Consider the following 12,622-nt stretch of genomic DNA (forward strand, 5'->3'; position numbering starts at 1 on the left):
AATGGCCTCATTGACTATGCCGCAATGAGAGGCGTAGTATTCAAAACTGATATCAATTAGCCAAAAAAGCAAAACGGTCCGACACAGATAGTTTCATAATCATTTAGATTTCAAATTTGGTTACGATTGGTTAAGTTTTGGAGGAGGAAACAGTCGATTACGAAACCTCGATTTTTGAGATTTTTACGCAGGATTTTTCGCCTTGTCCTTATCGCACTAGTTTTAGGAGCCGCTTCCGTTAGCGAAACGGGTATATTTACCAAAAATATTTAAAACACAGCTCCTGTTTCGTTAAGTTTTTCATACAAAATTAGTCACTTGTCAATCACAATAAGCACTCGCAGAAATATGGAACTGCTTTGTTCCTTACTTGTATTATAAAAATACTTACTGACATTACATTGGTTAAACTTATACAATGAGCTGTCTAATACTAATTCTAAAAGTCTACTTATTAAAAAAAGTCTCCTCAAAAAAAACCTAAGTACTTCATTTAACAAAAGGGAGGCAATAATTGAGACAAAATATACCGAACCCTAACAGTAATTTCGCTGGCCCAATATTACAGGGTCCTATGTTACATTTTCAAGCTACTTGAAATTCAACTTAATGTCTCTATGACAATGTTCAAATTTCAGTTCGATAAAAGTGATACATAGAACCCTGTAATATTAGATAGGCCAACGACGTAGCGTCAACAGGTCGGTTTTATCTCCAGTCGACAAACCTTTCTTATCTAAACCCTCAAATTCCTTCAGACTCTCAATTACCCAAGCTCAATATCTTTTTATTATCACGCACCCACACTACATGTTGGTATTTTTATCAATTTCGGCGCACAATGAACGGAGGGCCTTAAATCTCCTTTTATGGCTATTAATGCTGATACTGTGGTGTCGCCATATCCCTGGGGCCGATTCTGCTTTGACAACTTGATAACGTTTTGATACGACCTAGAGATACCCACGCGCACTAATAAATGCGAGCGAAATGCCTTATGAGACGACTCCCGATTGCATTCAGCACCAATCAGCGAGAGCCTCTAAAGCTGATTGGTTAGTGGTCTGCTTACTATAGTTCGGTTTTTTAGCATAAGAAAGAACTTGAAAGAAGGTAAGCCATCTTGACATGTCTTTTATTTGAAAACGCTTTTTAAAAATCAGTAACTACTACTTATGAAAGTAGAATAATATAAATGATCGTATTAGATTCATAATTGTTACATATTTCCCGTAACTTATTTTTAAATGTGTTTTTCAATAATTTCAATTAAAAGACACATCAAGATTGTTTACCTTATTTCTGATGCTAAAAAAACGAACTACATATATGTATACTATATCGGTATAAATAGTTTGTTGATTTTACTATATCAAGGTCGTGTCAAAATAATACCAAAACTCTCACAAGTTTCCAAAATAGAATCCGGCTCACTGTGTTGTCGTTGTATCCCTGGCTTACTGGATATTCGGCGCGAAATAATGCTGAACACTTTACTGAAGAGGCGAGGTAAGGCTTATAAGATTCGGCACTGATATTGACTGCTGATATAAACTTAATACATCTATAATTATATTGGATCGAAACGTAAAATAAGTTTTTGGCAATAATTTATTTTTAGTACAAGTTTTTATCGTTGACTGTATTTTTCTTACAGACAACTAATACTCATCGAGACAGTTCTAAAAATCCCTAACACAACAATTAGGTTGCGTTGTTTCATCACAGAGTTCCTACGGCCACCTCTTGTCTCCATCATCGGATTAGCTCGATGGTACCATAATATTGCATTGTCATCCGATTTATACATGCATGCAAAATTTCAGCTCAATCGGAAACCGGGAAGTGGATCAAATTTAACTTGCAAGATTTGATTACAGAACGACAGACAACGGGACAGGTGAAACTAAATAAAAGCTTGTAAAAAGCTCTTAAAGTTTAGCAAGAGTCGCTTGTCAGTGGAGCAAAGTCAGAGATAATCATACAGTCTTTTTCTTGTGCTAGTTTTGAGCGAGTAAAAGAAAAGAGAGAGATGAATACCTACCTACCTGTAGTTCTTCTGTCACTGACAAAACTTATTTGCAAAACTAAAAGTAGCATTCAGACTGTTCAAATGTTGCTCAACCTTTTGTCTGATAAGGATCAGGATCCTCGTGCCGCCCACCATACACAATTATAGTCAAGGAAGTTAGAACCTTGTTGTATAATTTCCTATTAGGTTGAATTTCATTTGTTCGAAAATTTTACGCGACAGATGAAATGCTACCTACTTCATTTTTAACATTTTTTATTTAAGGTTGACATTGCATCGAAACTGAGTGTACATCCTAATGTACATTGGGCGGCACGAGGCTAGTATTAAACAAAGCAGTGTAGGGAAATAACAATTTTAAATTTATAGAAATACTTAAAGGAAAATGCGCTTGCAAAATTGCAGCCATTATTGGGGCGTTAATTGAACACTTGAACGAACTGCTAAACAATTTTCACGAGAAATTGTTGCAAAATTAATCTTTGCTGGTCTGGAGGCGTATTTTGATTTTAAAAATATCATACCACCGTGATGATTATATTTATGATGAACCTCTAGCGTTTGTGGTGACTGGTGACAAATGGGCTAAAATCTTCTTAACCCTTTACCTACGGGCTATTAAATTGCTCCGTCACCGCCCAATACGGGCATGTTTTGGCGAGAGTCAGCGGTTAGGCATAAATTTACTTACTTGTAACTTTTGATATATTACAGCTACACACTTGAAACTTCACACACACAATAAGTAAAATGTGCTTAATCAATAACTAATCACTTGGAGTAATAATATTCACTATTTTTTCTGCTATCAAGCAATATACCAGTCACTAAGAAATTGAAGATTTTTAAGTTACTACTCGCGGATTTCACAAGTTTACGTTTAAGAACATTAGTTTATAATATACTTAACACAAATAAACACTTAAATAACGATAATTATGAAATTAATGCATAAAAATCAATCACAAAAAACGTTGCACGAAAACAATTTGCCACTTATGGAAAATAGTGATGTGCGCCTATCGACACATTTGTCGATATATCGATAACCTAGTAAATGTAGAACTGAAATTTAACAAGTTAGGATTGTGGTGAAATTATTTTTAGGTACAATAGTACCTAATAATGATTTCATAACATGTTAAATTCCAATATTTGAACCAAAAACGGTAAAAAACACTAAAAATAACACTCCAAACACTCCCACGCCGTACTCTCATATCGACAACAAGTTGATGAAATTTGAAAACAACACTATTGTCCGCCATATTGAATTCAATTATTAGCACCTCTGTAGTACGGGTGTCAACTCCAGTTGCCAGCAAAAAAGCGGTAATTTTAAAATTATGTTTATGTCAGAGCCATCTACCGAAATATTATGATATTTTTTTCTTTGTATCTATACTAATCACAGTGCATAATGTGACCGCTATTACCAAGCCACAAGGTCTCGATTTGTTTAAAAAAAATTTTGAACATGACCATTACTTCGATCAACTATAGTTGACACCCGTACTGCAGCGGTGTTGCCTTACTGGCAACTCTGGTTGACACCCGTAGGTAAAGGGTTAAAAGTACATTGTAATGAGGCCTGGGGGCCTAGACAAAACCGAGATCGTTTAGGCGCGTAGTCCGCTACTTTTGATAATATGTTGAGCATGAGCACAGAGGGGCTAGCCGAGATGACAATCGCTTGCAGAAAACGAAACGCTATGTGTTGTCTTTTTCACTTTTCCTTATTAGTGCGACAGACTAGCACTTTTATTTCGTTTTCTGCAAACGATTGTCATCTCGGCTAGCCCCTCTGTATTCACCATATTAACAAAAACATAACATATTAATGCTGTGTTACTTATTTGATCAATAAATAAATAAATAATAAATAAAAGTAGCGGACTACGCGCCAAAACGATTTGCCTCTATTGAATTTATATGAAACTTTAGTCTTTACACAATGAGGTCACGGTCAAATTACCCTCTCTTTCTAGTTCTATACGATTATAAAATAGAAATTGTGTCTAAACAAAACTTCAGTCTACGTTTCTCAATTAATGTTCTTGCGCTTTATTTTATGCATGGTGTGAAATAATATATTTGAAATACATTTAACATCCCTTTGTATTTGTGAATCAGCCTTGAATTTTATATTAGGTATTTGTATGATATTTTAAACCTCAGAATACGCCCTGGTTCTGCTAGTAATGATTGTCGAGAGTTGGAAGTTTTGTTGCACTCCGCTTTGGAAACGGACGCTTTGGCTCGTGAAACTGAATTGCAGCAAAGTTGATAAACAGATCCAACTTTGAAACAGCCAGTCAAGCAAATAAATATACAGTAGAATTCGCATATAATGACATCGAAGGGAAGTGACAAAAACGTTATACTAAGCGGATGCCATATAAATTATAAAGCATAGTGGATTAACTTCTTATTTTTGTTAACGTTTCCAAATTAATCTCAAATTCCTTTGTGAGTGGTGTGTTTTATTAACCTTTTACCTATTATCAACTTTTAACCGAGAATAAAAACTAAAACAACATATAGGTATACACATCAAGCACGCATCAAACGTCCTCGCAGAGATTTAGCTGTTTCATACATTTAAGCTGATCCTTTTTCTATGGGAGGGTATTTTTTTTCGCGATTTCAGGGTTCGTCCCATAGTAAAAGTTGCTCAGTATAATCCCAAAACCTCGTTGGCAACGAGAATGCAGTTATTTTTTTTTTGCCACCGTGTATAACTGTATATACGATTATAAGTATACAGGGACGAAATATCGCTATCTTTAGTAATCAGAAATTTGTCTAGATTCAATTAAAATTTGACAGAATAAACGGTCTCAATAAAATTATCATCATTATCTTGAGAATCCATCTAATTTGAGACAAACTAAATTTATTAATAAATAAAGGCGCAATACAAATCGCTGCTAGGATTAATAATTAATGGCACTTTCAAAACTCCAAAAGACTCGATTTGAATTTCAGCCAAGGAAAGGTCAAAGGCAAGCACGTCTCGTATTTTGGAAGTAAAAAGCCGGGTTTTAAACCCATTTCTTTAAGAGGGGGCCATAAAGCCAGGAAATTAGAAGGGGAGAAAAGATATGGCACGCCGCGCGAAATTTATGATAGAGCAAATTATGACCATCGTTCGTGTTTAAAAACTTTTGCTGGTCAGTACGGATATGATAGTCGTTCTTGTCTACGTGACAGCGTGATAAAACGGTGTCCGTCACTTTCTATTTATTTTATCAGTCACTTTCTATTTATTAAATTTTATCACGTGGATAAAGATGGATATAGCTATCCATAATACGCCGGCGGGCGTTCACTTGGCAATTTCACTTACAATTATTTTATACAAAAATGCTATGGTATGCAAAGTAACGGTATAAAACTGAAAATGAGTGAAAAATAAGACAGGTTTTCTTGTTTTTTTTTTTCTATTGAGCCAACCTTTTCAGATTTTAATTGCGGTCTGCCCTTGTACATATAATCTAGTTTCCGTGTGAATTTTGTCATAGCGTTTCCCTCTGAATCCTCTGATTTAATCGGGTAAATATAGAATAAAATAGAATAGAATAGAATATGTTTATTGCTCACATGTTGGTGCTAAGGTCTTATTATAGGTACAATAGTTACAACATGTTACCCTACAAGGGTATTACACGTGCATATAAAATATACACATAATTCAATTTACCCTATTTTAAAACTTCAATGTTGCGTTCGCCCCCTCTTAAACCCCTTAAACCCATTTCTTTAAGATCCCGTCAAACGCACCTGTGTGATCTAATAAAATTTACAAAGGGTCCCACTGTCTGCTTTACGGGCCGCTTTACGCATTCAGGGTGCCATAAAATTTATGAACACCTTTTATTTACTTTTCATGACACTTTTCTTATATTAGATGTGTAGTTTTACTTGAGAGATGGGGGTGTAAATTTGCTAGGAAAAAAGATTTCAGGTCCACCGGTTGCGTAGACCCGGATTTAAAGACCTAGGCACTTGGTATGGCACTTAGAATTTAGGGGGGCCCACTTCTCCATCTCAAAACTATTGCCTGGGCTGTTGTTGCGGATGAAAATGTAGGTAAAAAGTAGATTTTGATAATTTCTCAGGTTATCTGGTTATATTGTACTTCTATCAGATAACTAACTATTAAACTAATGCTAAGACTAGTTTATTGCCATAAAATTCTACAGCCAAATTAAATTAATCTACAAATATTTCATCAGGTGACAGTCAATCCTCATTAATTACTAAAAAATTATTAAACCAAAATCAACCTTATTGTTGTAGTAATACGGTTCACTATGGCTATGAACTTCAAGTGGTAATTAAGTTACTGAATCTTTATAAATTCCTGCAGTTGTAGAATTCTGGTCGCATTTTTGTCACCTGTCACCATCCAAGTATATGTGACGTTATCTATGAAAAGGGACCTTATTGTCGATGGCGCTAACGCCATTATTAACGATGCCCCGATATAAATTCAATGCCGCGCGACGCTGTGCGGCGTAAGCGCCATCGACAATAAGGTCCCTTTTCATAGATAATGCCCCATATTAGTGCGAAAGTGACAGGCATAGTGACAAACGATACAAATCCTACCGTGCCTTTACCGCTGGTATTATCGACTTGATAGCGTCGACAGAAATCGGGTCCAGATCGAATGCAGTTTAAACGTTTCTCACCAAAAGGTCGAAGAATCGCTCCAAATAACCTTTCGTATTCCAAAAGAATTTCGTTCCTGGCGTGAGAAAATTACAGGAGCAGGCATTAGCACACACTTTTAAGCGGTATGAGTCAGACCCAATTAATCGGAGCGAGCGAATCGATAAAAAAAAGAAAAAACCGGGCAAGTGCGAGTCGGACTCGCGCACGAAGGGTTCCGTACCATAATCCAAAAAAAAAACGGTCACCCATCCAATTACCTACTGACCACGCCCGACGTTGCTTAACTTTGGTCAAAAATTACGTTTGTTGTATGGGAGCCCCATTTAAATGTTTATTTTATTCTGTTTTTAGTATTTGTTGTTATAGCGGCAGTATAACAGAAATACATCATCTATGAAAATTTCAACTGTATAGCTATCACGGTTCATGAGATACAGCCTGGTGACAGACAGACGGACGGACGGACGGACGGACAGACGGACGGACGGACGGATAGCGAAGTCTTAGTAATAGGTAATAATAGGGTCCCGTTTTACCCTTTGGGTACGGAACCCTAAAAAAAGAAAAAAGCATGCGTGGGTAATCGAATCGCAATTTTAGTACGATGAGAAGAGTCAGTTAACAATATTAACATGCGGTCACAGAAATGGACATGACATGTACCTATTGTTCAAAATTGCTATTGTTTGATATTTTAAACGGAATCAATTTCATTGTAGCTTTTAGCTGCGTGATTGTGTTTTATTGGAAAGACATCGAGCAAGTATGCAAGTTGTATAGTTATTTATGGGTGTGTTGTATTGATAACAGAGTTGTATTCGATAGACAAAGAATGATATTTATAAAAGGACTAACGACCGTAATCGTTACATTAAATACTCATTACTTGTAATAATATTAAGTGCTGATGGATTTTAAAACGTATAAATGGCATAGCTATTGAAACTTCAGTTGCTAAATCTTCAGGTGACAGCCAAAACTCACTAATTACCACTTAAAAACGACTTAAAAGCTATCAATGCAGTACCGGAGACAACCCACAATCGTGCGATGTGGTGCAATAATACTTAGGAGGGCTGACCCCAAGTAAAATGGGGTAAAAACCAGGACCAATAAGAAAATAATAATAAATAAAATAATGTGGTGGCAGTAGACAGGAACCTCACGCCGCTCTCCTTGGCAAACGAGAACTGGCGCAAACCTGTGGTACTAAGTACTGCGGATCGCAAGGCGGCATGGGAGAGTAAGGTGCTACACGGGCGGTTCTACAAGGCCCTCACGGGACCCGATGTGGACCTGCTCGCGTCGGTGAACTGGTTACGATTCGGGGACCTCTTCGGAGAAACCGAGGGTTTTGCCTGTGCAATTGCGGACGAAGTGATGATGACGAACAACTATCGGAAATATATCCTGAAGGACGGTACGGTCGACATTTGTCGGGCATGCCGCCGTCCCGGAGAATCACTCAGGCATATCATTTCCGGTTGTTCTCATCTTGCTAACGGTGAGTACTTGCACAGACATAATCTCGTAGCCAGGATTATTCACCAGCAACTTGCTCTTCTATACGGCCTTGTGGACTGCGAAGTACCATACTACAAGTACTTACCTGCGCCTGTTCTTGAGAATGGTCGTGCCACGCTCTATTGGGATCGATCTATCATCACTGACAGGACTATTGTAGCCAATAAGCCTGACATCGTGATAATAGATCGATCGCAACGTCGGGCCGTGCTCGTTGACATCACCATCCCCCATGATGAGAATCTCGTGAAAGCCGAGAAGGACAAGTCCAGTAAGTACCTAGACTTGGCTCACGAGATAACCGCTATGTGGGATGTTGATTCGACGATCATTGTCCCGATAGTCGTTTCAGTGAACGGTCTAATAGCGAAGAGTCTCGACCGACATCTTGAGAGACTCTTGCTAGGTGGTTGGATCAAGGGTCAGATGCAGAAGGCGGTGATCTTGGACACGGCGCGGATAGTCCGCCGGTTCCTCTCTCTGCGGCCCTGACCACCGGCAGCTTGGGCCCTGCCCCGCTGCTGGCGGCACCCTAGGTTAGGTTTTTTATAATGTGTTTATACTTATTGTTGTTTTTTATGTGTTTTTGTATTTTACTTTTATATTCATGTTATAAATGACCTAGCTTAAGAAGAAAAATAAATAAATGAGAGTAATAAAATAATAAATATTATAGGACATTCTTACACAGATTGACTAAGTCCCACAGTAAGCTCAAGAAGGCTTGTGTTGTGGGTACTCAGACAACGATGTATATAATATATACATAGAAAACGGCCATGACTCAGGAACAAATATCTGTATCATCATACAAATAAATGCCCTTACTGGGATTCGAACCCAGGACCATCGGCTTCGCAGGCAGGGTCACTACCCACTAGGCCAGACCGGTCGTCAAAACCAATAAGAAAATGTATTGAAACTTCTGTTATCACACTTATAGGGAACTTTTTATTCAAATCAGAAAATCAAAATCGATTGAATCGTCCATCCCTCAATCATTACGGAAAAGATGGACGTTCCAATTTGCATGCTTTTGTTACGGTTAGGATCACATTTACATCCTTTGTAAAACAAATCAAATGGGAGCTTTGGAAAGCTGATGAGCTTCAGCTGATCATCATTTACGTTTTACTTTCGATAAAACGCAAAACAAATTCTTAAGGAGATATTTTTACAGAGCACCTCGAGCGATCTCTTAAGTTTGACAATTTTTCAGTTATAGTCCGACAAGAAATTGTAGGAAATTATTGAGGACGCCGCTTCCTACCCTACGTAACTGTCATGCATATTTTTGAAGCAAAATGGCAACAATTTAGTATAAAATTTATTAGTTCAATTTTATTTAATTTCTACTATTTTATGTCGCACTATACACTATAGATACCGCCTTTAACATATCATGTAGCCAATGGCAGAAACTGGCCGAAGACCGCCCCGTGTGGCGTCGTGCTATTCACGATGGTCAATCCAAGCACGACGATGCCTGGTTTTCCTCATTAAAAGAAAAAAACCGGGCAAGTGCGAGTCGGACTCGCGCACGAAGGGTTCCGTACCATAATGCAAAAAAAAACAAAAAAAAAAGCAAAAAAAAAACGGTCACCCATCCAAGTACTGACCACTCCCGACGTTACTTAACTTTGGTCAAAAATCACGTTTGTTGTATGGGAGCCCCATTTAAATCTTTATTTTATTCTGTTTTTAGTATTTGTTGTTATAGCGGCAACAGAAATACATCATCTGTGAAAATTTCAACTGTCTAACTATCACGGTTCGTGAGATACAGCCTGGTGACAGACGGACGGACGGACAGCGAAGTCTTAGTAATAGGGTCCCGTTTTACCCTTTGGGTACGGAACCCTAAAAATGCATGAGGCGCCTCGAGCAGGCCTCCAACCCCCGCCCACCTGGGGGAGGATACACCTGCCGCGTGTGTGGCCGTGGGATCTTCTCTCGTATAGGGCTTTACAGCCACGAACGCAAGTGTAGTAACCAGGATGCTGCTTAAAACATCTGACACAGATGATAAAGGCCTATTATATAGAGACCGCCTTATCTATGATAACTATAGAAATCGAACGTTGTTAACAATCTGTCTAGTGTCTGGCCTAGCAGGTTGTGACCCTGCTTATAAAGCCGATGGTCCATGTGTTAGGCAATACTTTGGATAACACTTCTAAACTGCCATTGAATTATTTTTAAATATAGGTAATTTTCTAATCAAATTATTACGCCTAATCTTCAAATAATTGAGTTGCTGTAATTAAATTATCTTATATTATATTTTAATGGAATCATTGAGTCCTGCTTCAATTAATAAACCACGAACGAATTAATATTTTGAAAATAACTTCATTACTAAAAATTCCCGTAATTCCCAAGTTTAGTTTAACCCAAGTTAATTAAATTTTAATGAGAGGAAACTCCTTCAAAATTCTTGGCGTAAAATAAAATTTGCTGCGAGTTTTACTACATGACATAAACTTTTTTAATTTTGAATATTTTGTTGGAAAAGCAACAGTTCGAGTCGTTTGGTCCCAGATGACGCCCATTAGGAATTAAATTACTTGGTGTCAGTATTTATATATGAGTAGATTGAGATGTAGGGTAGGTTGATCGGCATGCAAGAAAAATAATAAATCAGTCTATAATCAGCTGAGGTGGTTTCATTGTACGATTCCCAATATTTTACATGGCGCAGCCGGTAGGATACGAACCTACAATCCCAAAGGGAATCTGATTTCGAAAAAAAAAATTAAAAATAAATCAATCTATAATAAAAAATAAACCAGTCTATAATCAGCTGAGGTGGTTTCATTGTACGATTACTAATACTTTACACTTGGAGTTGTGACCTATATCCACGCCTAGAAATGTTTATAATGATTAAAAATGTATATGAAATTCAATTTGAATCAATTGTTGCGTAATTCATGCTCTCGTCAGCCGCTTTTGTCACCTCTTTTTGATCATACTCATAAATATAGCTACAAGTATTGGTAGTGTTATTTAGTGTAGTATTGTAAAAATTACAACTAACTCATTCTTTCCAGACACACATTCATCAACACCCGTGGTCTGCCTGGTCATAGAGGGCGGCACGAACACGGTCCGCGCGGTACTGGAGTATGTCACCGACACGCCGCCCGTGCCCGTCGTGGTGTGTGACGGCAGCGGCCGCGCGGCTGACCTCATCGCGTTCGTGCACAAGTACGTATAGAGTGAGACGGACATTGCGTGCCACACGAGTGAGGGAGACGGACATAGTGATGTGACAAGCATCAACACCCGTGGTCTGCCTGGTCATAGAAGCGGCACGAACACGGTCTGCGCGGTGCTGGAGTATGTGACCGACACGCCGCCCGTGCCCGTCGTGGTGTGTGACGGCAGCGGCCGCGCTGCTGACCTCATCGCGTTCGTGCACAAGTACGTATAGAGTGAGACGGACATAGCGTGCCACATGAGTGAGGGAGACAGACATAGTGCTGTGACAAGCATCAACACCCGTGGTCTGCCTGGTCATAGAAGGCGGCACGAACACGGTCCGGTAAGTAACCGGTACGCCGTCCGTACCCGTCGTGGTGTGTGACGTGTGATATTCCAATCAGAATACGCATCCTGGCCCACTTAATAATTTGTCCTTGAAAGTTATTCGAATATGAAGAGCCCAAGTAGCTCATAATTTCATTTTGGTTATTGCCACAGAAAATCTGTCAGCTTGAACTTGATAAAGCCACTTATATGTGCTTCATGAAATGGAATAAAAGCAAATATCTCGCCTCTTTTCCATTTCATCGACAAAATAAATAGAATTATAAAGACATTCAACATTCATGTGTTATAGACCGGGAGATATTGACACATTTTACTGGGTCATTTGAACCAGTATGGCTGTTCGTCAGGGGTCTAAGCACGTAATGAAGGAAAGAAAAATGATGGTCATAGCGCTGGTACCGGACACCGCTGGTACCGCTGACACGTTCGACTAACGCCCACGCGATTGGGCCGCCGGTACCAGCGCTATGACCATCATTTTTATTTCGTTCAGTACGTACTTAGACCCCTGACGAACCGCCATACTGGTACAAATGACCCAGTAAAATGTGTCACTATCTCCCGGTCTATTACATTAGGTAATTCCATTAAACACAATACGTAAAAAGGAACGAAGATAAGGAAATGTCGTCCGCGGTCGGCTGGGAAGCATCCGCTACAAGTGTGTGCGTGGTTCTTTAAATAATTAAAATTGAAATATGTCGAAATCAACCGTAGAAGCCTTAGAAAAAGTGATAAAAAAGTTTTTGGACCCAATAGAAACCAAAATTGGATGTATATTGACGGATCTAAAGAGACTAGAAGGAAAAATATGCAACTTAGAAGTGACTC

The 12,622-nt window shown here is 38.6% G+C and overlaps 1 protein-coding gene across 1 annotated transcript in view; it reads left to right on the top strand.

Annotated features, from left to right (window-relative positions):
* Positions 1-12,622, top strand: part of LOC134671780 (transient receptor potential cation channel trpm) — a 410,982-nt gene that overhangs the window by 301,030 nt on the left and 97,330 nt on the right. The window contains exon 8 of the mRNA XM_063529610.1: positions 11,290-11,446. Within this exon, the coding sequence (XP_063385680.1) occupies positions 11,290-11,446 (157 nt within the window). The remainder of the gene's footprint in view (positions 1-11,289; positions 11,447-12,622) is intronic.

The sequence above is a fragment of the Cydia fagiglandana genome, chromosome 16 (genome assembly GCF_963556715.1).
Source record: "Cydia fagiglandana chromosome 16, ilCydFagi1.1, whole genome shotgun sequence".
Taxonomy (NCBI): Eukaryota; Metazoa; Arthropoda; class Insecta; order Lepidoptera; family Tortricidae; genus Cydia; species Cydia fagiglandana.